This window comes from Ursus americanus, chromosome 18 (genome assembly GCF_024610735.1).
Source record: "Ursus americanus isolate L20-20 chromosome 18, mUrsAme1.1.p, whole genome shotgun sequence".
NCBI lineage: Eukaryota > Metazoa > Chordata > Mammalia > Carnivora > Ursidae > Ursus > Ursus americanus.
In genome coordinates, this window is record NC_142144.1 from 7,238,175 (window position 1) to 7,264,400 (window position 26,226).

At 45.8% G+C, this 26,226-nt stretch overlaps 1 protein-coding gene across 1 annotated transcript; it reads right to left on the minus strand.

Annotated features, from left to right (window-relative positions):
* On the minus strand, window positions 1-26,127 carry GLE1 (GLE1 RNA export mediator). The gene is made up of 16 exons (XM_045771156.2): window positions 25,949-26,127; window positions 21,518-21,739; window positions 18,944-19,054; window positions 14,752-14,900; window positions 14,455-14,515; window positions 13,955-14,209; window positions 10,832-11,063; window positions 9,733-9,845; window positions 9,502-9,571; window positions 7,024-7,166; window positions 6,734-6,924; window positions 5,696-5,825; window positions 4,039-4,143; window positions 2,787-2,869; window positions 2,038-2,101; window positions 1-1,191 (listed from the first exon to the last, which is right to left on the minus strand). The coding sequence occupies exons 1-16, from the start codon at window positions 26,045-26,047 to the stop codon at window positions 1,123-1,125; spliced, it is 2,097 nt and encodes a 698-aa protein (XP_045627112.1). The 5' UTR covers window positions 26,048-26,127; the 3' UTR covers window positions 1-1,122.
* Between the last annotated feature and the right edge of the window lie 99 nt (window positions 26,128-26,226).

A 26,226-nucleotide genomic window follows, 5' to 3' on the forward strand; every position in this document is an offset into this window, starting at 1 on the left:
TGGGTTTTTAAAAATTAAGCTTTATTCCTTGTTTTTTGGCATCAGAGCTAACGACTGATAGAACGTGCCACTTCAAGCCACTCAAGAGTACCAGGGGATACCCCCACCCCCCAACACACGTCCCCGCAGATGACACATAGTACAGAGTAGACCCATGGCTGCAGCCTGTAGTACAAAAGACGATGAGTCTTTCCTAAAACAAGCTTCAATTCTTATCTGAACAGCCAATCTCTGAATTTCTGTAGTGACTTTAGTCAGGCGAATCTATCATCACTTTTTAGTAAGGACATGTTGACAATTCTTAAAGCAGTTCCAATTCCTCCTGAACACTTTTATTTTATTTAACCCGACACATTGCTTGTAGATGCGCGGTTCATGTGTGATGTCACAAGCCCATCTCAGCCCATCTTCATCCAAATTCAAAACCAAACAACCCCCGCACCATCCCTGGTTCATGCACCCCTAGTCATCCAGGGGGGCCGAATTCCAAATTAAAAGGACCAACAGTACGTCCTGTTCAACATAACATGTATTAGCAGTCCTAGTCCCAGATGCTAAACTCTCTCTGATGCAATCTGGGACTTAGTCCATGTCTACATCAGGCATTTCCTCTGAATTCATAATGACTTCACAAGCTGAAAAAGACAAAACCACCATAACCCAAACTTGCGTGTAACGATTTGGGCCTCAACTATTAACCCGTACTCTGACCAGGGGCAGCATGGCTTGGGGGTGGGGGTGGGAGAGGATGAGTGGAAGTGGTGGGCTCACTTCAGCTCAGAGGGAAATGGTTAAGGTAGTGCATACTTTCTGAAAGACACCAGACACACGGAAATGAACGATGAGACCAAGTACTAAACCGCTCTTCTCACCATATTTGCAGAAATGAGAAAAGCCGATACCATCTACTCTGCCACGTGGACCCCTTAAGGAGCCTCTAGACTTCGAAGAGACCCCCTAGGTTCTGAGACCCCCGAAAAGTCTCCTCTCTTAGTCGCAAGATACAAAAATCTGTTGGTAGGTTTCTAAATCTGACACGACTTCTCCCAAATTCAGCTGTTTTCAGTTGCTTTATTACTGTCCATCTGCAACACAACGGTGACAGTGGGCGATGGAGGGCCATCAGGAACGCCAGAAGGAGGAAGTCAGAAAGCCCTTGGGGACAGGAATCTCCTTGCGCTGCAAACATTTCTGGTCAGGGAAAGATGAAGAAAACAGAATGATTTTCCGGCAACGCTCCTTCCAACATCTAACATTTGGAAGAAGCTTTGAGGGACAGCAAGCTTCAGCGCTCCAAACAGCGGTCAACAGTGGGAAGATTGAGGCCAATGGCAGCACAGGAGACTTCCGCTTCCACGTGAACTGCAGCAGAGGACCAAGGCCAGGCTGCTGCTTATGCTGCCCGGGCCCCATCTCCACAGCCCCGTCTCATCCTTCTCCATCGCCTTCTGCTCACTCGGGCCACTGCAAAGTGGAAGTCAGGGGGCCATCCTGGCAGACCTACCACAGACTTCCAGGCTGTTGGTCACTCTTAGCCTCTGGTTTGCAGCACTGAGAAATAGGGGAGGAGTCTGGCTCAAAGTGAAGTTTGTTCTCATGGACAAGAGGGACCAAATTTCCCAGTTCCCCTGACCTGACACCGAGGAAAGAAACTCAGCCAGCAAGCAAGAAATGTATTAGTGACACCAGACTCATTAAGTATATTTTATTCATCTCTAAGGCAGTTCCCCTCAGGCAGCATGGACGATGGCGCATAAGAAGATGGAATGCCACCCCTTAAGGTGAAGGAGGAATCACAGACAAAGTTCAAAAAAATCAAGAAGGGGAGTGACTAGCCGGTTCAGTCACAAGAGCAGGTGACACTGATCTCAGCGTTGTGAGTTTGAGCCCCATGTGGGGTGTAGAGATGACGTAAATAAAATTAAAAAATCAAGAGGAAGACTGCAATCCGAGAGCCTAGAGGTCCACGACTTGTGAGACACGGGTGCCCTCGAGGTCACCAACAACTCAGAATGTGTTGGCCTAAGGACATCTTACCTCTAAGAACTGCTTGAGGCGTATGAAGGAACCCATCTGTCCTGAGCTTGTGACAGCTTCAATCCTGCAGGGAGAGGAAGAAGACGGGTCGCAGCTGTGAGTCCCACCTCTCCCTTGGAGAGGAGTTCGGGACATTGCTGATCTAGAGGAAGGGGCAGATCGAATGCCTTGGAGAGAGGTCTTCTGGACTAAGGATGCTGTCATTCTTACAAATGGTCTCAGACTTCTTTTCAAACCAGGCGATAAAGGAGAAGAGAGGACATTCCTTTCCAAGGTCTTTGCAATCAGGCAGGATGGGTGCTGCCAAGGCCTCTCCCCCAGCTGAAATGCCGGGGTGTTGAGAGGAATGAGAAGGGCACCTAAAGGCGTATGACAGAGTCAAGCAAACAGCTGGAGAAATGGATTGATTAAAGGAGTTTGACTCTCTGGGTTAATTCATGCCTGCACGTAATCACCATCTCAGATTAGCTGGGGGAGTTTGGAAAACAGAGTTAAAGAAATGTCAGCTATCTGAATCCAGGATCTTCTTAATTCATTTTTTCATTTAGCCAACGATATTTAAGAGACTCTCATTACAGATCAAAAGCATTTATTCAAATATCAAAGATGAGAAGGATAAGAGAAGATGTCACACTTAATACAGGTGCTTTTAACTGAGTCAAACCCAGTATGTCACGGGACACAAGGGCCTCTGATGCCATGTGTTTCACCCACTGAATCCCATGTTGTCTATTCAATATGCCACATACCTGGGGAAGTAGTCTTCTTTGATAAGAAGTATCATCTTCCAGAACTGTACCTGGTACTGCTTCATGAGGGCATTCCCACACACCTACAGGGAAAGACAGGCACCGTCAGAGCTGAGAAAGCAAGTTCACGCTCATGCGAGAGATCCATAAAGCACACGGCCCTTTGCCTCTTACTCCTACCAAGAATTTCAGCCACAGTGGCACTTAGCTAGCTCTGCAAGGGAGTAAATGCAAAGATCCAACCTTTTTCTGAAGCATTTCTCTGTGTATGATAATACCTTCATTAAACCAAACTGCCAAAAACCAGATATATTAGCCAACTACAAAATGTGAATCAAACTTATTCTTCTTTGATTCTACTAAATGGAAACCTTTCTGAAGGCATGGCACTCCTCCCAACCATAGTAAACAGAGCACACAGAACATCACCATGTTCTCAAATTCATTCGTGATTTCTGCTCATGTCATGTGACTTCAGGAACTCTAGGGTGAATGGAAGCATTTGGCATTCTAGGTTCGAGAGCCCGAATCTGTTATGGTATGTGCCCCAAGCCTTTAACCTTTAAGAAATGACTCCTTTCCACAGAAACCCTGACCCTCATCCTATAGTGGTGGCCCCTCACAGGCAGACAGGACTGTAAAGAACCTTCTGGACGAGGGAGATAACTGACCCAAACTAGCCGATCGTATTTGTTCTCCCAGGAATGAGGGATCACAAAGAGGGGATGCCAGGTCCACTACACTGGGGGGCCACACTGAGGCGGAGGGCCATAGCCCAGGATGGCCAACTTTTCCACTGTCTACAGAGAACTAGAGAAAGTTGGCCTATGGAGCGAGAATGAGGCAGCCTGCAGGAAGAGCACAGGTAGGACCATGTGGCTCCAGAGAGACTCTTGGTACCTGGTGACATTCTAGTTCCTCGTTCCAGGCCCACATGACAGTTGACTGTACATTCTACCCTTGGCTCTGGGCGTCAATTCGCTATCCCTAAAACAAACGTCCCTTTCAGCTTGTGCTGGGATGTAGTTTTCTTCTTCTTTACAATAAGAAGACAAGCACACAGAGAAAGCAGCACAGTGGGAAGAAAACCCAGAAGGCAGGTGTCTCTTTAGCACTCGGGGAAAAAAATGTGTGACACTGGACCCTAATGCTGCTCACCATCAGCCTCTCTACTGCCTCCCAGTCCAGGTCACGCGGTGACCGAAGGCCGCTTCAACCACGGTCTCTCTCATGTGAGAACTGCATTACGTACCTCCAAGAAGTCAAAGAGGAGAGTGGCTGTCACATCTGACAGGGGCTCCATATTTAAGATTTGTGCCAACCAGCGCCAGCCATGATTTAAGCCATGAGGATGAATCTGGGAAGGGAGACACTTGGTCAGGATTTGATCTCATTGTATCCAGAGACCTAAACCCCCAAGGTTATCCTCTAGCCATTACTAAGTGACATGAACCACCAGATCACCGAAATCAAGCACATGCCGCAGGGCAGAAACACCACAAGATGAACAAATTCTGTTTTCAAATGTCCCAACACACTGGAACCCACACATTCTTTACAGGAACCCCTAGTCCACATGTGGCAGCTTTGGTTTCAGGGGTTCCAACAGCTACTCGTATAGATATTTTATTTATTATTCTTGGTACCTTTAGCACAGAACCTGCGACACAGCAGGTACACGATAAAAACTTGGATTTGATCCACTACGGCCCCTTCTCTTTAGGTCCCCAGGTATGCTAACTTCTCCATCTCTCTAATCTGTATCCTTTGAGAAAAGCACTGGGCTGGCAGGTCAAAGCCCCGCCCCCCCACCTCCCCGCTGTGGCTTTGTCACCGACAGTGTGTGTCACTATAGCTCGCTGAGACTCCATCTGCTCATGTGACACGAGGCACCAACCAGGCCTAAAATTACACTGAGTTGGGGCACCTGGCTGTCTCAGTCAATAGAGCATGCGACTCTTGACCTCCGGGTCATGAGATAGAGCCCCACACTGGGCCTAGAACTTACTTTAATACCACCACCACCACCACGACCACCACCACGACCACGACCACCACCACCACCACCACCACGACCACGACCACCACCACCACCATGACCAATACCACCACGACCACGACCAACACCACCACCACCACCACGACCACCTGATACTGTATCATTTTGATCACTCCTCTTCTAATCTTTTTTTTTTTAATTTTATTTATTTATTTGACAGAGAGAGAGACAGCCAGCGAGAGAGGGAACACAAGCAGAGGGGAGTGGGAGAGGAAGAAGCAGGCTCCCAGCGGAGGAGCCTGATGTGGGGCTCGATCCCAGGACTCTGGGATCATGCCCTGAGCCGAAGGCAGATGCTTAACGACTGAGCCACCCAGGCGCCCCATGATCGCTCCTCTTCTAATAGAATCTTTTAACCTTAATGACTGGTTTACGACAGACTCTCATCTGGTAGACCCTCTTACAAACCCAGTTCTTTATCTATTTTTTAAAGATTTTATTTATTTATTTGACAGAGAAAGAGAGAGAGCGCGCACAAGCAGGGAGAGCAGGAGGCAGAGGGAGAGGGAGAAGCAGCCTTCCCGATGAGCAGGGAGCCCGATGCGGGCCTGGATTCCAGGACCCTGGGATCATGACCTGAGCTGAAGGCAGACGCTTCACCAACTGAGCCACCCAGGTGGCGCCAAACCTAGTTCTTTAAAGGCTCAACTAAGTCAATCTTCAAACAAATAGCTTTGCTGATCCCAGTTTCCAACATCAACTTCTCTAAAGCACACCGAGGGAGCAGTGACACACACTAAGCTCTCGTGTAACGAGCCTGCTCCCGCGGCAAGAAGGGCAACAGTCCCCGTGGACAAAATACACCAATACGGCGCGATCGCTCACTACCGGTAGCAGCCTCTTCTACTACCTCTTGGCGGCTTCCATACGGCCACCGTAGCTGGATGATGGCAGCGTACAGCCGGATCATACCAGACATGCGTTTTAGAAAGTTGTCCTGCTGTTCCACTTTGGAGTCCTTCACTTGGTAGCCAAGCATCCTGTGTGGGAAGAAAAAACTCAGTGTGACAAAGGCCCAAGTGAGGGTGACAAATCACTGACTTTTTGTGGCTTAAAGGAACAATCTAGTACTATTACATTGTTATTATTATCATTATTATTCTTTTAAAGTAGGCACCACGCCCAATGTGGAGCTTGAACTCACCACCTCGTGACTGAGAGCTGCATAATCTACAACTGAGCCAAACACGTGCCTCTATTTTTTCTTTTTAAAGGAAGCTCTAGGCCCTACGTGGGGCTCGAACTTGCGACCCCAAGATCAAGAGTCGCACACTCCACTGACGGAGCGAGCCAGGCTCCCCGAAGTCACAGGACTGATGGATATCATTACCCCATTTGCAAACAAGGGAAACGATGCTCAAAGAGCTTATTTTGCAAATCATTAGATGATGAAGCAGGACACAATTCTAAAACCCCCGGATTCTAGATCCAGTATTCTTTTCCCTAAACTATATTAACTACTGCAATTGAACCCACAAATCCCAAAGCAGCCAGTCTGTATGAAAGACACTGGATTCTCTGATAGAACGTTCCAGGTATGTATGAGGTGCTGTGAAAGGAGGGAGAATGAACCCTAGTTCTCTTTTTTACCCCCTTAAGATTTATTTATTTATTTATTTTAGAGAGAGAGAGACACACACACACACACACAGAGGAGTGTGTGTGCGAGCAAGGGGAAGGGCAGAGGGAGAGAGAGAGAATCTCAAGCAGACTCGGCGCCCAATGCAGAGCCCAACTTGGGGCTTGATCCCACAACCCTGAGATGGTGACCTGAGCTGAAATAAGAGTCAGATGCTTAACTGACTGTGCCACCCAGGTGCCCCTGAACCCTAGTTCGATTTGTATTTCATTCAGCCCCTGAGGAGAGTGAGGAGAGAAACGACCTCACCTCTGATAGTCTTCCAACGCCATTCCCTCCTTGAAAGCCGGGTAGAAGGGGACAGAGTAGGGGCACTTCCTGTGGAGGTGAGCAAGAATGAGGTCGCCCACTCTGGGGTGGAGCTCCCAGATGCCGGACGCCACAACCGCGATGGGGAACGCTGCTTCATGGTGAGAGGCCACCTCCTCCTCTCCTTGTTTCTGGGGGAGCGGAGACAGGACCACTGTAGTTACTATGGAGAAAAGCTTAAAGGCTGCGCACCAGCCTCTCTCCATACCTCTGGCAACAAGGTTTCTCACCACAAACTTCTCTGCCAGCTTGTACTGGACAAAGTCCAGGCCCTGTGGGTTCAGAGTGACAGACACGGAGCGCCCGCCACACTGAACGGGTTTTCCAGAGAGCAGGCTGTGGATCTTGTCAAAGACCTCCTTCAGCTTTGAGCCTGGGTGGGACGGAGATAAAGTTGGTTAAAAGACTCAACTGCAGACCACTCTGCTTCTCATCATTGCAGTAAGAAGGCCTCTACAGAAATCTAGCCACGCAGCCTTACACAAGGTCAGAACTTAAAGCAAAATACCGTTGCAGAAAAATATATGACACGCAAATAAAATATGTGTCATCTGGGATGCAGAAGTACATGGTACTATTTCAAAGGAATTTCTTGTTTGGGAATGAACACATTCTGAAACTGACACACCAAACAGGGGAAAACAGTACGAACAGGAGTGGAATGGCTACAGATCCCATGGGCTGTGGCCGACCCTAGAGGAGTCATTTGCATCTCTGGGAAAACCCTTCTAAAGGATCTTCCCAGCTCTCAACGATTCCCCCTTCTCTGGGACCTGCCTTCCTCCATTCTCCGACACACCGAGGTGGGCTCGTGATGGCTATATTTGTATTCCAGATCCTGTGTGCCCCAGCCCCGCGTGGGCTACGGTTTGATGAGGAGTGACCAGCTGAGCCAATCAGGCAGCTGACTGAGTCACCTCAGTGACTGGAAGTGGCTGGCCCAGTGACACACGTGCTCACGAACACGAGGGCCCTGCACCTGCCAAGTGGTCCGAAGAACAGTGGTCTACCTAATTAGATCAGAGAGATGCAGAGGGAAGACGAGAGAAAAGGTTCCTAAGGTTTCTTGCTCCTGAGACCTAGCCCCATTTCTGCCAGTAGGTTCTGAGAAACACCCCTGTAGCTTTAGAATAAATGCCCTTTTTTGGGCCTAAGCAGATCTAAATTGGTCTCCATTACTCAAACCTTACTGAGATACCAAAATAGTAGCTCCCACTCCTGCTAAGTCTCACTTCAGTACTGCTTTACCAATGGTTTCAAAGGACCAAATTTCCTATCAGCCTTGCTCTGTGCTGCTCCAGTTAGGAAAGTCAGCTCCCAACCCTCTACCGGGCATGGCCTCCCACACTCCATATGCCATACCAGCACCAGAGAGATTTATTCTGCTCCAAATCTAACCACTCATGGAGGTCTGCCTTTCAAGAGGCAGGAATTAGACCATCTCTTTCTCCGTACTCAGCACGTACTGAGCACTGACTCCAGAGCATGTCTGTATCTGGCTCTTCAAAGAAGTAACCGTGATGGTGTGGACAGAGGGAACGTAGGAAATTTGCAGTAGAGTGAAGGACAGCAAAACTAGAGCCTGATCAGAAGTGAAGAATAAAACGGAGGACTGGGGAGCCCGAGGAGAGCAGTGAGGGGGTGGCGTGGCCGTCAGGTCAACTGCTGTCAGGTCCCCCACTGCTGTTGGGAGCAAAGGAAATGCACTTTATTAAAGTCCAGAAGGTGATTCGTGTTTATTTATTTATACCTTGTCCTGATCCAGAGAGGACTTCAGGCAGCAGAGTGATATGTAAGTTCTGTCACAGCACCTCTCATGGGCAACAGGTGCACCTTGTCTACACTCTCTAGGCAACGAGTGAGTCAGGGGAACCGGGACCCATGCTAAGTCAGAGCAGCTTTCCAGCTGTTCACGCTCACCAGCCACCGGGCAGCACGGCTTGTAACCTGGAGCTTCCACAGCCAGAGCTCTATGAAAACGAACCACTGTTTCCGAACGAGAAAAAGAAGGGTTTTTCCCCTGTCTGGTTCTCACTCTCTATAGCTCAGTCTCTGGAGAGAACAGGAAGACATTCTAAAGTATTAAAGCAGGGGCGCCTGGGTGGCTTAGTCGTTAAGTGTCTGCCTTCGGCTCAGGGCGTGATCCCGGCGTTCTGGGATCGAGCCCCACATCAGGCTCCTGCCATTGGAGCCTGCTTCTTCCTCTCCCACTCCCCCTGCTTGTGTTCCCTCTCTCACTGGCTGTCTCTCTCTCTGTCAAATAAATAAATAAAATCTTAAAAATAAATAAATAAATAAATAAATAAATAAATAAATAAATAAATAAATAAATAAAAATAAAGTATTAAAGCAGGTTTCGAGCTTGGACAAACTAATATAGGACAAAACAAAGAACTTGAGTCACATCCTAGGTCCCCGGAGCGATGTTTTCAGCAGGGATTTTCAACTTCAGGTAAGAGCCTTCCGAAAGAATTTACTGTTAATATGCAGCTTATTTATGAAAAGCGAGTCAACCCACACATAATGATTACCTTCTACGTGCTGAAGAAGAAACAAAGAAGAGTAAGACATAACTTATACATGCCTGATCCAATGTCACTTGTCTGAACAGACTCTGTCTACAGGAACCTTACAGATGAGCAGATACGGAGTTTTAAAAAAAATACCAAATGAAGCGAAGGGCCACGTTCTTAACTCCTCTGACCAACCTGCAATGGTGGAGATTTGGCTCACAGGGATGGTGGCAGCCTTCTGGAGGTCCATCTTTATCTTTTTGGCCTGCCAGGAGAGAAGAGTGAGAGGGTAGGCGGTGTTTAGAAGGGCTGAGTAGATGCCAGTAGGATTAGGGAATGTGACATGCTAGTGACATTCCTTTGGGACACGAGGCTGTTCAGAGCACTACCAGGCCCGAAGGGTTCCCGACCTACAGCCCTCCCTACCTGACTGTCTTTGCTGTTGGTCAGCTCCTCAAAGGCCAACACGCACTGACTGGAAGCGTCCTGAAGCTGTTGGTACCACTGCATCGTACTGTCTTGTACCTTCACCTGCAGGTCTGAGGAGAAAAGAGAGGCTTTCGTGATAGCTAGAATTCACTGAATGCTTTTAAAAAATATATATTTATTTAAGTAATCTCTACCTCCAACATAGGGCTCGAACCCACGACCCAGAGATCGAGAGCCACATACACGCTTTTCCGACTGAGCCAGCCCAGCCCCTTCACTGAACACTTACTATGGGCCAGGCGCTGTTCTAATCAACTGATACAGGTATTAATGCTTTCACCGTCACAACAACCCTACGGAGTAGATAACATTATTATCTTCATTTTCTAGATGAGGAAATAGGCATGGAAAGGTTAATTTGCCAATGTCACATCCCCAGGAAGTAGAAAAACTACATTCCCACGGACCTGGCTGCAGAGCCAGCGCTCTCAAGCATTACGCTATTCTGACTCTCTGATGCAGTAAGTGAGACTATTGTGTACATATTTATTTTACACTTGATCTTAGCCAAACGGCTGCAAAGCAACTGTTATTTATTTAAAAAACTCAGAGCAGTTGGGGCACCTGGGTGGCTCAGTCGGTTAAGCGTCTGCCTTCAGCTCAGGTCATGATCTTGGGGTCCTGGGATTGAGTCTCACATCGGGCTCCCTGCTCAGTGGGGAGCCTGCTTCTCCCTCTTCCACTCTCCCTGCTTGTGTTCCCTCTCTCTCTGCCTGCCGCTCTCCCTGCTTGTGAGCTCTCTCTCAGATAAATAAAATCTTAAAAAAAAAAAACAACAAAAAAACCCCCAAAACTTCAGAGCAGCAAAACTCGGGATAATACATCTACTAGAATGATACAGAATTTCAAGTCCTCGTGGCAAATCTCTGGCTCGGCATCAACCAAACTGAATGTAAGTTCAGTAAAACTTCAGTACTGAATTTTACCTTATGTAAAAATTCTGCTATATTGTCCTGAAACTTAACACTGTATTTAAACACATTCTGGTTTCCTTTCACATTCTGGGTTGAATGACAGTATCTACGTCAATACCCACCTTCATTCTGTTTCCCTCCTGGGCCCTGGCTGGGAGCTGGGGTCTCTCTGGGGACCTCCGGCCCCTGCTGCATCTTTGACTCCTGCTGTTTTTCTTGGGCCGCCTCCTCATCCTGCCTCCTCTTGTCTTCACAGGCCCTGGCGATCTCCTGCTGCAAGCCTGTAAGGAGGTCCCGCATTTCCTGCAGGGCTCTCTCCGCCACAGCCTGGTCCTCTGCTGTGGGAAAGCCGTTCTGTCGGGGGGACAGAGACAGAGCTTAGGTCTGTTCCCTAGGCTCCTGTGAAGCCGAATGACAGCTCACACTCAAGCCAACAATTTCTAAACTGGAACGTTCAACATGTTGCTACCCACTGCTTCTTGTTCTCTGAAAGGTAATCCTGATTTATCATCACAACCACAGACAGACCTGAGGATGGATTCTTCCATGCTCTCACCAACACTGGCTGGGATAATTTTTTAAGTTTATGACAACAGTCTAGATAAAAACGATGCTGTGTTTTAAATCACATTCCATATATTAATGGTGACTTTATTTTTTTTTTTTAAAGATTTTATTTATTTATTCGACAGAGATAGAGACAGCCAGCGAGAGAGAGAACACAAGCAGGGAGAGTGGGAGAGGAAGAAGCAGGCTCATAGCGGAGGAGCCTGATGTGAGGCTCGATCCCATAACGCCAGGATCACGCCCTGAGCCGAAGGCAGACGCTTAACCGCTATGCTACCCAGGCGCCCCTAATGGTGACTTTAAACTTAATTTTAGGGGACGCCTGGGTGGCTCAGTTGATTGAGCATCTGCCTTTGGCTCGGGTTGTGATCTCAGGGTCCTGGGATCAAGTCCCATGTCTGGCTCTCTGCTCGGCAGGGAGCCTGCTGCTCCCCCTGCTTGTGTTCTCTCTCTCTCTCTGTCAAATGAATAGATAAAATCTTAAAACAAAACAAAACAAAACAAAACAAAAAAAACCCTTGAAGTTTCAAATTTACCAATTATATTTCTCCTCTTACAGCTGCCTGTCCTGTCCTTTGCTCATCTTTCTCTTAGTGAGATGGAGATAGAAACAGAGTGATTTATTTATCCTTTTTCCCACAGATCATAAGAGCTCTCTCTGTAGCAAGGATATTAAATTTTGGTCTGCTGTAGGTATTACAAATATGTTTTCCTAAGTTATAATGTGTCTTTCGGTTTTGTGTACTCATATCTATCGATCCTTCCCATTAGGACTTCTGCTTTCATTGCTCTGCCTCCACACCTTAACATAATTCAAATATTCACCTAGAATTTTTTCACTGAATATGATTTGTCTCTTTCACAAAGATTATGGAGCTAATCAGATGAAATAATGGTACGAATTTAATCTTTACTTTTTAAAAAAATTTTATTTATCTGACAGAGAGAGAGAGAGAGAGCACACAAGCAGTGGGGAGCAGCAGAGGGAGAAGCAGGCTCCTTCCTCACTGAGCAGGGAGCCCGATGCAGGACTTGATCCTAGGACCCTGGGATCATGACCTGAGCTGAAGGCAGATGCTTAACTGACTGAGCCCCCCTGGCCAGATCAACAGTAGCATGCTTTTTTGACTGAGTCAGCCATGGGGCCCCATGTATTTACTTTTTTTTTTTTTTTAAGATTTTATTTTTAAGTAATATCTGCACCCAACGTGGGGCTTGCACTCACAACCCTGAGATCAAGAGTCACACGCTGTACAGATTGAGCCAGCCAGGTACTCCTAATTTACAAAATTTTTAAATTTAAAATTCAGTTCTTCGGGGCACCTGGGTGATTCAGTTGGCTAAGCGACTGCCTTTGGCTCAGGTCATGATCCTGGAGTCCCGGGACTGAGCCCTGTTTTGGGCTCCCTGCTCAGCAGGGAGTTTGCTTCTCCCTCTGACCCTCCCCCCTCTCATGCTCTCTCTCTTTCTTGCTCTCTCAAATAAATAAAATCTTAAAAAAAAAAAAATCAATTCTTCAGTCACAGTAGCCGTATTTTAAGTCCTCGACAGCTACACATAGCTAATGGCTACTGTCTTGCAGAGCATAAATATGGAACATTTCCATCACCGCAGAGAGTTCTGCTGGACAGCACTGTCCTCAAGTTACCAGTTCATAGGAAATACAGGTAATAAAGAAACCTAATATAATATACCACAGGATTAGGGTTAGCAATTGCATTCTGCAGCTTTCCAGAGTGTAGGAAATTTTATAGAACCAACGATCCAGACTCTCTGATTATTAAATGGCAAGGAAAAAAAAAAAATAAGGGATGTAGAGTCTTGAGATTAAACGACTTAATTAAGAGACATAAACCAAAAGGTTGAACCTTGTGTAGATGTTAATGTCCCAACTGGTAAAAAAAATTTTTAGACAGGAGCGCCTGGGTGGCTCAGTTGGGGAAGCGTCTGACTTCTGCTCAGGTCATGACCTCGGGGCTCCGTGCTTAGCAGGGAGTCGGCTTGTCCCTCTGCCCCTCCCCCTGCTCGTACACATGCTCTCTCTCCCTCTTTCAAATAAATAAAATCTTAAAAAAAAAGTTTTAGACAAGTGGAAAAATTTGAACACTGATTAGATATTTGGTCATATTAAATTATCAGTATTTTTCGGTGTGATATTAGTATTCTGGTTACGTTGATATCACTACAGCGTTATGCATGGTAGTGAAAATACAGAAACTTAAATGTTCAACAGCAGGCATTTTTTTCGAGGGATTCTGCTATGATTATATGTGGAAAGTATCCAATTCCAACAAGTTCAGCAAATAATATCTGCTATGTGTCACGGCGATACAGTTTTTAACACTGCTTTAATTAAAAGCATCAAAATATTTTTAATGGTTATAGTAATCATGCACTCAAAATACAACATCAACTGAAAAAAGCAATGCACACTGCTGTTTAGGTTTTAACTTTTAACATAGCATTGCAGGTGCTCAAGAAGATATTATTGAATAACCACAACTATTTTGCAATCGGAATAAACAACTATTTGTGTAACCTACATAGGAAACTCGGTATGTAGGAGTCCAGTTTGGCTTGGGGATAACTGCCCTCCCCCACCCTCACACGCTGTCAGGGAAGAAAGATGAAATGCTCACAGGGATTCTCCCTTCAAGGTCCCTCCGAAAACCCCTCACCTCAGACGTGGCCCGAATGATCCCCGAGACGAGGCCGCACAGCTGGTTGCCTCGGGTCCGGAAGGCAGACAGGTCAGGCTTCGGCCCGTCTCTGCGCTGCTCGGAGGCATCCAGCTGCTGGTTGAGGTGCAGCACCTCCTCCTGCAGGGCGTAGAGGCTCCGCAGGCGGACCTGGCCTTCTTCCTTGCGCAGCCGCTCCTGCTCCGCCTGCTTCAGGCGCTGCTGCTCGGCCTCCCGCAGCTTCAGGTTGAGAATCTACAGACAGGGCGGTCCGGTGACTTCTCTCCGAGCCGCCCCTGGCCCTTCTCTTTCTACATCCCCCAAGCCTTGCGTGGGCTCCGTATTTTCAGATGGGCCCAGGGCAGGAAGAGGACAGCCCAAGGAGAGTCCCATGGAGGCACGATCTGGGCAGGGTCCTCCACACCGTGGGCCAACACCCCACCCTGGGCGGGTTAGAGCCAGGCACAGAAACACCCATATGGAGTCCCCCAGGCTCTGACCTTTGCTCTGTGACGATGCTCAGCTTTTAGCTTCTCTTGGTGCCCCAGGGCTTCTCTGGAGCTGCGTGAGAAACGGCAAGGAATGGCAGTCAGGCGTGCTTCCTAAAATGTCTTACCTTACCTCTCCTAAAAGCCTCCCTTCTCTTTGTGATACACTGGTCAGCTTTCTAGGTTATAAGCTTCTCTGGCTATTTTATTTTGACATTTAAGGCCTCAGAAGAAGTCCAACTCTTTCGCTTTGGGTTCCATGTGGGGAAAGAGGTGCCGCCGAGCACACTGACGGACGGTCCCACTCACCTCTTCTCCATCACTTCCCGTAAGTCCTGGAATTCTTTATGATGTTTCAGCTCCTTCCGTTCATCAAAGCGCTTCAGTTGTTCAGATGCCATCTCGGAGAGGGCTCGCACCTTCCTCTCCTGCTCCTCTTGCCACTGCCTCAGGCCCTCCTGGAAAGGATCAGCACCTGCTCTCTGCTGCTCCATTAGTGCCTTGCTCCTTCCCCGTGGGAACACCCTCCCGTCGGTCCTTAGCTCCAGAGATACGCAAGGGCACCAACCAGCTGCTTACTTCTCAGAAGCTACACTCGAGTTGCGTCTCCCCTTTGGGTGGATGTTTAAACCCAGCTGTTTTGGAAAGCCCTTCCAATCTGCCCCATTCGGTTCATGTCACTCCAGTATCAGCTGGGAAGGCACCGGTATTTACCGACATAGTGCCCAACAGCCCTGGGCTTATAAGCCTCCATCCTGGGTATTCTGATGAGGGTTTCAGATAACCAACAGAAATCCTCACTCGAATTCCATAGACATGCTATGCACATTCCTATCTCACTCCTTTCCTCACCTTACCATCTCTGCCTCCATCTCCTCCCCCACCTCCACTTAGGAAAGCCCCCTTCCTGTATTCCGAAGGGTATCAGGTATTCCATTTATTGTTCACCAGAGAACTCTCATGTGGTTTTTAAGGGTGATGTGATTAACTATCAAAATTTAAAGTGTATGTATCCTTTGACACTAGTTTAATTTTAGGAATTTATCCTGAGGAAATATTTGCAAAAGCATGTCCAAAGATATATGTACAAGGATGCTTACAGCAGCCCTGCTGATGATGGGAATAAATTTAAAACAATTAAAAAATCTGGGGATTGACTAAACATATTGCAGTGAGTCAGACCGGAGAGCACCTTGCAGCCTTAAGCAGGATGAGACGCTATATATACTGGCATGAAAGATATAGCAAAATATATTGTGAAGACACTATGTGATTCTATTTTAAAGCTTCCAGTGCAAGAAGGCAAAGTGACCACAAGCATATATAACCTCTCCCCTGAGCCTCTGTTTAAATAGAGTTGGGAAGGAAAAAAAAGACTCAACAACACAGAGCACATGGGATCCTCAGCAGGGAAAAACTTTCAACACACTTCTGGAAGATAGAAAGTTTCTGTGCAGGACTGTGGACTGACAGAGCAGGGGTGAGAAACCGTGAGGACGCACGCACGCATGCACACGCGTGCACACACACGAGCAGATTACGCCTCTCAGAGAGAGAGCCAACCCAGCAGAACCTCAAAGAGGCTCCAGACTGGGAAATGCCAGGTCTGAAATCAGGTGGGGTTCACGGGGCTGAAAACAAAAACATCAGCTGAATGCTTGTGGACAAAATAGTCAACCCTTGCCCCCACCCCGAAATCATGAGATCAGAACAGCCAACAGTCAGGCACGTGTGCTATAATGATTTTTTAAAAATATCTTTTCACGTGCTTCCTTGCCTGTATCTTTGGTAAAATACCTCTACTTTGGCCCATTTTGTACTTGATTTGTTTTTACTGTTGCATACTGTGTAATGATTTAAAAAGAGATCTGCACATTCTCTGAAACCCTCCCATCTCCTCCACTTCAACCTGAGCAGGGCTTCAAGACTGCCCTGACCAAGAGAACTCGGGAAAGAGAAATAATGTTACACAACTTCCGAGACTAGGTTATAAAAGGCCACACGGCTTGGCCAGTATTTCTTAGGATGCTTGCTCTCGGAACCTGACCTTCACGCTATGAGGAAGCCCGGCCATGTGGAAAGGGCAGGGCAGATGTTCCAGCCAGCAGCTAACTTCAACCACTACCCAGGTGATAGAAGAAGCCTTTGTTTTGTTTTTAAAGGTAGGTTTTTTTGGTTTGTTTGTTTAAGATTTTATTTATTTGACACAGAGAGAGAGAGCACAAGTAGGGGGAGCAGCAGGCAGAGGGAGAGGGAGAGGCAGGCTGCCTGCTGAGCAAGGAGCCCGAGGCAGGGCTCAATCCCAGGACCCTGGGATCATGACCTGAGCCGAAGGCAGATGCTTAAAGACTAAGCCACCCAGGTGCCCCCAGAGGAAGCCTTTGAAAGAATTCCAGCCCCAGTCACCACAACCACATGGCCCCTAAGTGAGAACCACCTAGTTGAGCGGGTTGACCTCCAGAAACATGAAAGACAGTAATGAAATGCCAGTGGTGGTTATAAGCCACAAGTTTGGGGGCAATTTATTACACGATCACGCATACTTCCAGCCAAAAAAACGGAGAATTCTTCCCTGTAAGAAAATGAATAGGGGGTGCCTGAGTGGCTCAGTTGGTTAGGCAGCTGCCTTCAGCATAGGTCATGATCCTGGGGTCCTGAGATTGAGCCCCAAGTCAGGCTTCCTGCTCGGTGGGGAGACTGCTTCTCCCTCGCCCTCATCCCCTCCCCGTCTTGTGCACACACGTGCGCGCGCGCTCTGTCAAATAAATAAATAAATAAATAAAATCTTCAAAAAAAAAAAGAAAAGAATGTAAACAAACTGGAGATAACTGGATCGGCTAGCATGGAGGCTGGTATTCCAGAACAATACCCTAGGAATGCTGACACTCAGGAAGTCCAAAAGCATAATAATCTTGTTCCGGACTATGCACCTGGAAGCCTTGGTCCAACCGCTGGCAAAGAAAGGTCATTAGCTATTTGAGGAAACTCTGTACCCTAGGAGATCAAGGTGAGCAAGTGGAAAATAATGAATCTAGAAGAAACAGATATTTCAAGGAACACAATTAAATCTGAAAAAAAGGACTCTAGTATGATATGAGAACAAAATGCTCTAAAAAAAGAGCAAGTGAAGAATAAGAAAAAGCTCACGAAAATTAGACCTATCATTTAAAAAATACATATATACATATTTTTTCAAACAACAATGGAGGGATAAAATAAAGAAATCTTCTGGAAAACAGAGAAAGACAAAAGGACAATGAGAGAAAGACTAAGAGAAATAGGGAATTAATCTAGGAGATCCCATCTCTGATTAATAAAAGTTCCCAGGAAGACAGAAACAAGGAAATGGAGAGGAAGAGAAACTAATCAGTGGGAAAAAAACGTTCCCAGAGATGAAGGACGAAGTCGTCAGCTGAAAGGGCCGCACCTATCCAGGATCTGATCAGTCCTCGCCAGGCACATTGCTGGTTTCTACCCACACTGTACTTATTTCTCTGTTTTACTCCTCTCTCTCCTCACCAGTGCCGAAGCCCCATGAGGGCCTGGATTCGTGTCTGCTTTGCTCCCTATTTTCTCTAGACCTGGAACAGCATCTAAGGGCTCCATAAGGACAGGAGAGCTTGACGACTATTGGTTGACTCAGTGAATGAATGAATGAGGGTAAACACCAGAAGACTTTCACTTTATAAACTCACATAATCCGTGGAAATGTTTACAAAATCATGCATTGTTTTTCTAATTAAAAAATAATCAAGTCAGCTCTTTGGGCTCAGATCTAGTTGCTGGTGACATGGCGAAAGGCACCCAGAGGGCTGGAATCTTCTGTAAATACAGGAGCGGTTATGGTGCCTCCCTCAGGAAAATGGAGGAGAAGATGAAAATAAACCAGCACGCCAAGTACGTGTCCTCCTTCTGTGGCAAAACCAAGATAAAAAGACGAGCTGTGGGGAGCCGGCACTGTGGTTCCTGCATGAAAACGGCAGCTGGTGGGGGCCGGACCTATAGCATTTGAAACACTGCTAGCCTCTAATAAATGGGTTCCTTTATGTAACAAAATTACATTGGTTTGTTGTTAAATTTATGAATTAGGTGTTCCAATTTCTGTTGTCTTAATTTTGTTTTCTCAAAAGACTTGGGAGTTAAAACCCTTCTAGTTTTTATTGGAAAAGCACGAAAAAATAATAAAGTCAAAGGAATTATTAAGATAGTGTTATTCTTTCCTCAGGAGGCAGTTAAGATCCATCTTCTCAGTATAACCTTATCTGACAGCCCCAGATCATCTTCAAATATGTAAAACAGAAGAGCTAGGATCTGAACCCAGATCTCCCTTCAGAGCGCTCACTTGAGACTGCTACGTTACACAATCTCCCCAAATGAATGGGGAGCTACTGGCACGGGGGTCGTGACGATTAGCATGAGGTGGACATCCGCAATGCCTGAAGAACTGCGTTTGCATGTGGCTCCCTCGGGCCAAGCCTGCCTTACTTCCTGGGTCACTTACTGTTCCTCTCATCCTGTGCACCAGCTCATACATTCGGATGCAGCCTTCCACTTTGATCCCCCGGGAGGACTGAAGGACCATAGATTCTGTATGCTGGGACTCATGTTTGCCCTACAGAGACAAAAATGGAAAAATCAGGCATTCAAGATGCTAAACTTGGTGTTATCCCTTCTAGACGAAAACCCCATCCCTACTTACGAGCAGTAACTCTAAGAACAACAATAAACAATTTAGGTTAGAACCAGTGTGCTCTTCATGATGTTGACCTTGTTCTAATTGTTTTCCTTAGTAAAGGAAATAATAATATACATTATGTTTATATAATAATATACAAGCCAATAAATGGTTTGTTGCTTTGGAGGTTTTTTGTTTTGTTTTTTTTTTTAAATTTTGCTTTGGCTTTTGGTTCGCTTGTCTGTTTGATCTACCCAGATTTTTCCCCTTTCTTCTGATAGTGTCCATTTGTGCTGAGGTGGTTTGGATGGAGCAATCCCAACCCACAGGCCGTTCTTCCACCCTCCTCTGTCAGAGATAATCATGTGATGAGCCTACCAATCAAAGTACTCCATCCACCCCCCACCCCCGCCCCGTGTCCCAGCATCTACTTCAAGAATGAGGCTTATGCCCCAAGCTAAGCCAGACCCCATCTCTGAGCTTTTCTGATGGAGTTATCTGGGAAGGCTTAATACTTTTGGGGATGCTAGCCTAAGATGCGCATCTAGGGTTACTAATGGCCATCTTGCCACAGGGAGTCTATATGAACAATGAAACTACAAAGAGTTAAACAGAGAGGAGAGGCAAAGCCCCGTATACGGGTCACTGGATCAAGTCAGAAATAATGTAAAGCAGAGACAAGCAGAAAGGATTGCCTGGATCGAACCAATTCTGAATGCATTCGTAGACTTTATGGTTATATAAGCGAATTAATTAATTCCTTTTTCTCCCTCTTGTTTTGCTTAAGCTAGTTTAAACTGGGTTTCTGTTAAACACCAAACGTTCCTAAATGACACAATAACCCATTATGTGAAGCCATCTAAAACTTTACTTAAACTTGAAGAATGGGGGCACCTGGGTAGCTCAGCAGCTTAAGCGTCTGACTCTTGATTTTGGCTCAGCTCATGATCTCAGGGTCCTGGGAACAAGCCCCATGTCGGCTCCGCGCTCAGCAGGGAGTCTGCTGGAGGAGTCTCTCGCTCTGCCTCTCCACCTGCTCACGCACACGCTCTCAAATACATTGTTAAATAATAATAAAAATAAATAAATGAACCTCGAGAATGATGGAACTCTCTATCTGGAGAGGACCTCAGCAATTTGGCACAGTACCAGATTCCCAGATGAAGAAGCTGAGGAATGAGGAAGATGCCTGCCTGCCGGCATGCCACAGTATTGGCAGGGTCGGAACTGAGAAGTGCTCATAGAAACAAACATTTTTACAAAAATTTTTTGAAGATTTTATTTATTTATTTGAGAGAGAAAGAGAGATATTGGGAGAACAAGTGGGAGGAGGGGCAGAGGGAGAAGCAGACTCCTGCAGAGCAGGGAACCCGACGTGAGACTCAATCCCAGGACCCTGGGATCATGACTGAGCCGAAGGCCGACGTTTAACCAACTGAGCCGCCCAGGCGCCCCAGTAATTTTTTTTTATTTTAAAATAATTCCAATTCACAGGAAGTTGCAAAAATAGGTACAGGGAGGCTTGTGCACTCTTCGCCTAGTCTCCCCCAATCCTAACATTCAGGAATATGGTAAAATATTAAGAACAGTAAACTGATGTTGGTACAAGCCATAAAACTTCTCCAGTTGTAAAGGAACCCATTGGTGTATGTGTATCCCTCTGTGCAAGTTTATCTCATGTGTAGATTTCTGTTAACTACCAGCACAATCAAGGTACAGAACTGTCCCATCACCATAAAGCTTCCGAAGCCACACCTACCTTCATATGTCTAATCTGTTCTCTAGAACACTCTTACTTTAAGAATGTTAAGTGGATGGAATCATACTGTATGCTCCTATGTATTTGTATATACAATAACTACTTCTGGAAGTATATCCCCACCTCACCCCCACCCCCCAAAAATAAAGAAAAGACCAGAACACCACCAGTAACAATTTAACAGTTGTTAAGTAGGAGAAACAAAGGCAGGGACAAAATAGAGTCAAAAAGAGTAAAACCGCTTTTTTTTTTTTTAACAAATTATAATTTTTGTATTACAAATTACAGAACCAATGATAAGGTACATACATTTGGAGAGCAGGTATGAAATTTACTGTAAGCCTCCAGCAGCCAACACAAAAAGAGACCTCATGAGTTAAACTCCTGCAATGTTCATGAGAAAAACCAAACCAATTGCTCATGAAATGTATTACTATTTTTAGTACTAAGAACAGAGGGGAATCTCTCTCCGTTCCTCGTAAAGACAATACTGTGATGTAGTGAACCGTGTCCCTATAACAGCGACAAGAAAGAGCCATCACGATCTTCCCCAGGGTAAGGTCACTGTCGTCTGACAACGTTAAACACTTCAACTTTTCGGCCACCACTGCCTCCTGTCTTAAGCTGAACACAAACCTTACCTCGGCTCCATCTGGCGTTGCTGAGGACGACGATGAGAAGGCAGGGGTTCTGACAGGAGGTCTGGGAGCACAGGAAGGTTGGTCGAGGGCGGAGGTGGCTCTAGAAGATGCTGAGGTCTCAGAGGAAGGTGGGCTCTCTTGTGTGTGGGATAAGACATGGTCCACCACCCATCCAGAGTAGGAAGACAGCTTGGGAAGAGACATACATTCTTCCAAAACATCCTAGAGAGAAGAAGAGGGTGAAGCCCAACTTCCATGTCAACTGATTCAAGCAAACAAAAATAATTTTGTCCTTATTTTCCACTACTTGCCTTACTGGTAATCCAAGAAGGCCTGAATAAATACATACATACACACATACCTAAGACCTGATCTAATTCTACTAACAGTCAGAGATGAAGAGAAAGTAGTTTCTTAAAAATGACCCCGACTACTATCCTTTTAGAGCATCAGAATAAAAAACTCTAAGCACAGAAAAAGGAAGGACACACAAAGATGATCATCAAAGCATACTCGAAAGCAATCTAAAACATCGGAACGGAAAAGGACACGGGGAATTTTGACGTAAGCTACAGTATACACAATTGGGAGTATTAGTCATTTAAAAGTATTGAATGTGAGGGCACCTGGGTGGCTCAGTCGGTTAAGCATCCGACTCTTAATCTCAGCTCAGGTCTTGATCTCAGGGTCATGAGTTCAAGCCCCATGTTAAAAAAAAAAAAAGTACTAATTATGAATCCTACATTAACACCATACTTCAGATTCAAATTTTTCCCAGTTTTATTGAAAAAGAGTTGCCATACATCACCGTATAAGTTTAAAGTGACAGTATGATGGGCTGATTTACATATCTATTAAATGATACTACAATAGGTTCCGCTAACATCCATCTTCTTCTATAGATACAACAAAAAGAAGAAAAGGAAAAAGGAAAAAAAAAACCCTTTCTCCTCGTGGTAAGAACTCAGGATTCACCCTTAACTTTCCAATACATCATACAGCAGTGTGAGCTACAGTCACGTTGTACATTACATCTCTAGTAACTGGAAGTCTTCTTTTTTTTTAAGTTTTTTTTTTTTTTTTTTTTTTAAGTAATCTCTACACCCAATGTGGGACTCAAACTCAACAACCCCGAGATCAAGAGTCACATGCTCTTCCTGCTGAGCCAGCCAAGGTGCCCCTGGAAGTCCATATCTTTTGACAACCTTCCTCCACTTCCCCCTCCCCCAAGATTCAATTTTAAGTGAAAAACCAAGAGTATAAATAAATGTCTTACAATTATATAAAATAAAAACAAGTGCTGATACACTGGAAGACATGAAGGAAATTTGCTACAAGTGACATACTTCTCCTTGTTCTAATCCCCTAGATTTAATCTTTAAATTAAATAATTTTTATTGTGAAAATTATAATTTTTTATGTGAAAGTAGTATATAAAAAGAGGCATGGGGGCGCCTGGGTGGCTCAGTCGGATAAGCATCTGCCTTCGGCTGAGGTCATGATCCCAGAGTCCTGGGATGGAGTTCTGCATCGGCTACCTGCTCAACGGGGAGTCTGCTTCTCCCTCTGCCCCAGCCCCACCGCTCTCTCTCTGTGTTGCAAAAATAAATAAAATCTTTAAAAAAGAAAAAAAAAACAGGTATAGCCAAGTGGTTACTGACATAAAGGCCAATGACTTAAAATAAATGGGATTTATAATAGCCTATAAAACAAGTTCTAGCCACCCTTTAATTTGCATGTGGACAACTTATTCAAGTCTACCAGTTAACTATTATCTCTATGTAACTGCCATACAGTGCTTCAGACCAGAGAAGCTTATACCATTTCACCGCAGTTATACACAGCAATTCTGGCTGAGAACTTTACTCAATGTCAGGAAAATACTACCAGGAAATATGGAAAAATGGTACAACAGTGATTAAGAGCAGTGAGTTTGGAACCAGCCTTTTTAGCTTGAGTTCCATCCCTGCATTCCACTTACCTGTATAACCATGAGCAAGTTACTTAACCACTCTGTGCCTAAGCTTCATCAGTTCTAAAACGGAATAATAAAGGATCCACCTCAAAAGATTTGGAGAGGATTAATAATAGCTATAAGTGGCTTAGAAGAATACCTGGCACGTAATAACTACTCAAAAAGTGCAAGTTATTACTTTACTTAGATCAGCGGTTCTACAGCAGGATCAATTTTACCCCCCAGGGGACAGTTGGCAATGTCTGGAGACATTTTTCGTTGTCATCGCTGGGAGGGTGCTATTGGCATCTAGTTGGCGGAGGCCAGGGATGCTGTTAAACATCTTGCTGTTGCAACACAGCAGCAGCAGCCCCTCACAACAAGGAATTATCCGGCTCAGCCCAAAGTGTCAATAGTGCTGCAGCTGAGAGATACTGACCTAGATCATAGGTACACATCCCACGTGCAATAAACAGATACTCAATCCATGGAGAATAATCCGGACACAGAAGCAAACAGGCTATATGCACACTTTATAAAGTGATGAGACTCATTTTCAAGACATAATAGAAATAACGGTGAAACAACACCCTTTTCCTCATTCCTTACACCAAAATATATTCCAGGGCCAAAGTTGCAAATGTAAAAAATAAAACCATACATACAAAAACCACCATACACATAAAAAATTTCAACTGACAAACTAGAAAAACTATATGCAATATATAGCACAAATAAAAGGCTACTGTCATCCCTAGTACATAAAGAACTTGTAAAATTTGGGGTGAAGAAAAACTCCAATAGAAAAATGAACAAAAGACATAAACTGTCAATTCACAAATAAAGATATAAAATTGGCTCCCGATGGGGCACCTGGGTGGCTCAGTCAGTTAAGCGTCTGCCTTCAGCTCAGGGTCCTGGGATCGAGCCCCGCATCGGGCTCCTTGCTCTGAGGGGAGCCTGTTTCACTCTTTGCCTGCCACTCCCTCTGTTTGTGCGTGTGCGCTCGCGCTCTCTGACAAATAAATAAAATCTTTCAAAAAAAAAAAGATTAAAATTGGCTCCTGAATATATGAAAAAAATGTTCAATTTGAATTTAAAAAGGCATTGTAAAACAACCCTGAGATCTCATTCTTACCTATTAGACAAGCAGAAATTAAAAGTGTAACAATACATTGTTGGCAAGGCTGCAGGCAAAAAGGCATGATCCTGCACTGCTGACTGGAAGGCAATTTGATGCATCCATAATGGGGGGTGGGGGACATCTATGTGTAACTTTTGACCCAGCAATCTCAAGTCTCAGAGTTTATCCTGAAAACACACTTCCCACACAAGGAAAATACACACACACAAGGTTATAAGAAATGGATTACAACTCACTGACTAAAACAGGAACCCAGGAGTACATGATGATATAAATATCATTAAACAGGGGAGAAAAGGACGCTCTTCCTTACAGAATGCCAACGAGCAAGCGTAGAAGGAATGGTGGACATTAAAGAAACACCATATGGTTACCTCACGGGGTGACTGATTCAGGCAGAAATAATGAATGCCAACGGTGGAGGTTTGACGAGGAAAAGGATACTGGCGCAATCTTGGATTACCTCCCCACGAGATACTAATCAGTTAGAAAAGGAAAAATGACGCATTTTAAGTGTGGCTATCTGGCAGGTAACAATGTGACCAGGTGATCAAGGTTAGGATTCCCAGCACTGGGGTGGGTTACAACATATGTATGCTTCCTGATATGACTGAGAACACAGCATTATTTCTATGGTATTCCTGCCAAAAATGCACAGCTTAACTCTACACCAGACAAACCCATGCTGGGATTCATCCTACCGAATGCAAGGTAGGTATTCCTTAAAACTGCCAGTGATATTAAAAGACGGGGAAATGCTTTAGAATTGTTCCACATGTAAGTTAAAGTGACAGGACAACATCCTATCTGTAACTAATTATCAGCAACTTGGGTACAGGAGCTATGCCTTAACCTTGTCTACTGCCCTGCAGTCTAGTGCTTGGGTTTGCAAATTCTCGGTACAGGGACCATACCCCCATTAAACTTTCCAAGTCTGCCCAATGTCATCTAGAATTTTGGTCTTTTCAATAGGTTAGGTCATATCAATCGTTTTCCGCTAAACGTTGATCTCCTAGCACAAGAGACGTGCAGTAAATAACTGACCCCAAGAGGGCTGCTTTGACAACACAGCGGAGACGCCTAACTCTGGAGGTGGCAACGAAGCCCTTAGAGAGAGGAGCACCTTTGAAATAACAGGAGCTCCCTGAAAGGGTAGAACAGGCAGCAGAGAACAGAAACTCTAGGACACGGAGACGCACACACGGGAGGCAAGAAACAAATGCGGGTTGTCAGAAAAAACGCACGTGTTCCCAGCGCAGGACGCGCTACAGAACAGCAGGGTCCCATGGACAGGAGCCGGAAGAGCACCGCCCACTCCGGGACCCCCGCTCACCTCGCCTCGCAGCAGCCAGTCTCGGTGGTAGCAGAGTCGACCTTTGTCGGAACTGCGCAGCGCCTGCAGAGTCTCCCAGCAGCGACCCTCAGACGGCATGGCCCACCTGAGGGAGCTTTTCAGAGTCTCTGCTTGTGACAAAACAAGTCCTCGAATCAGCCGCCCGGAAACGGGCCCTAGCTTCCGCTTCCGGAGCGCGCACGCAGCCGCGCAGCGCAACCCTGCCCCTAACGGCTTCGTGGCCCCGCCTCCGGCGCCGAGCCCGTCCGCCAGCGCGC

Bases quoted from the DNA above. Each gene is read 5' to 3' on its own strand.
- GLE1 (XM_045771156.2), bottom strand. From the start codon at position 26,047: ATGCCGTCTGAGGGTCGCTGCTGGGAGACTCTGCAGGCGCTGCGCAGT. The intron at 7,167-9,501 runs GTTGGTCAGAGG...CGTCCCACCCAG, and splicing joins CCAAATCTCCACCATTGCAG to GCTCAAAGCTGAAGGAGGTC. The intron at 4,144-5,695 runs GTAGTAGAAGAG...CTCCCTTCCCAG, and splicing joins CGTATGGAAGCCGCCAAGAG to ATTCATCCTCATGGCTTAAA.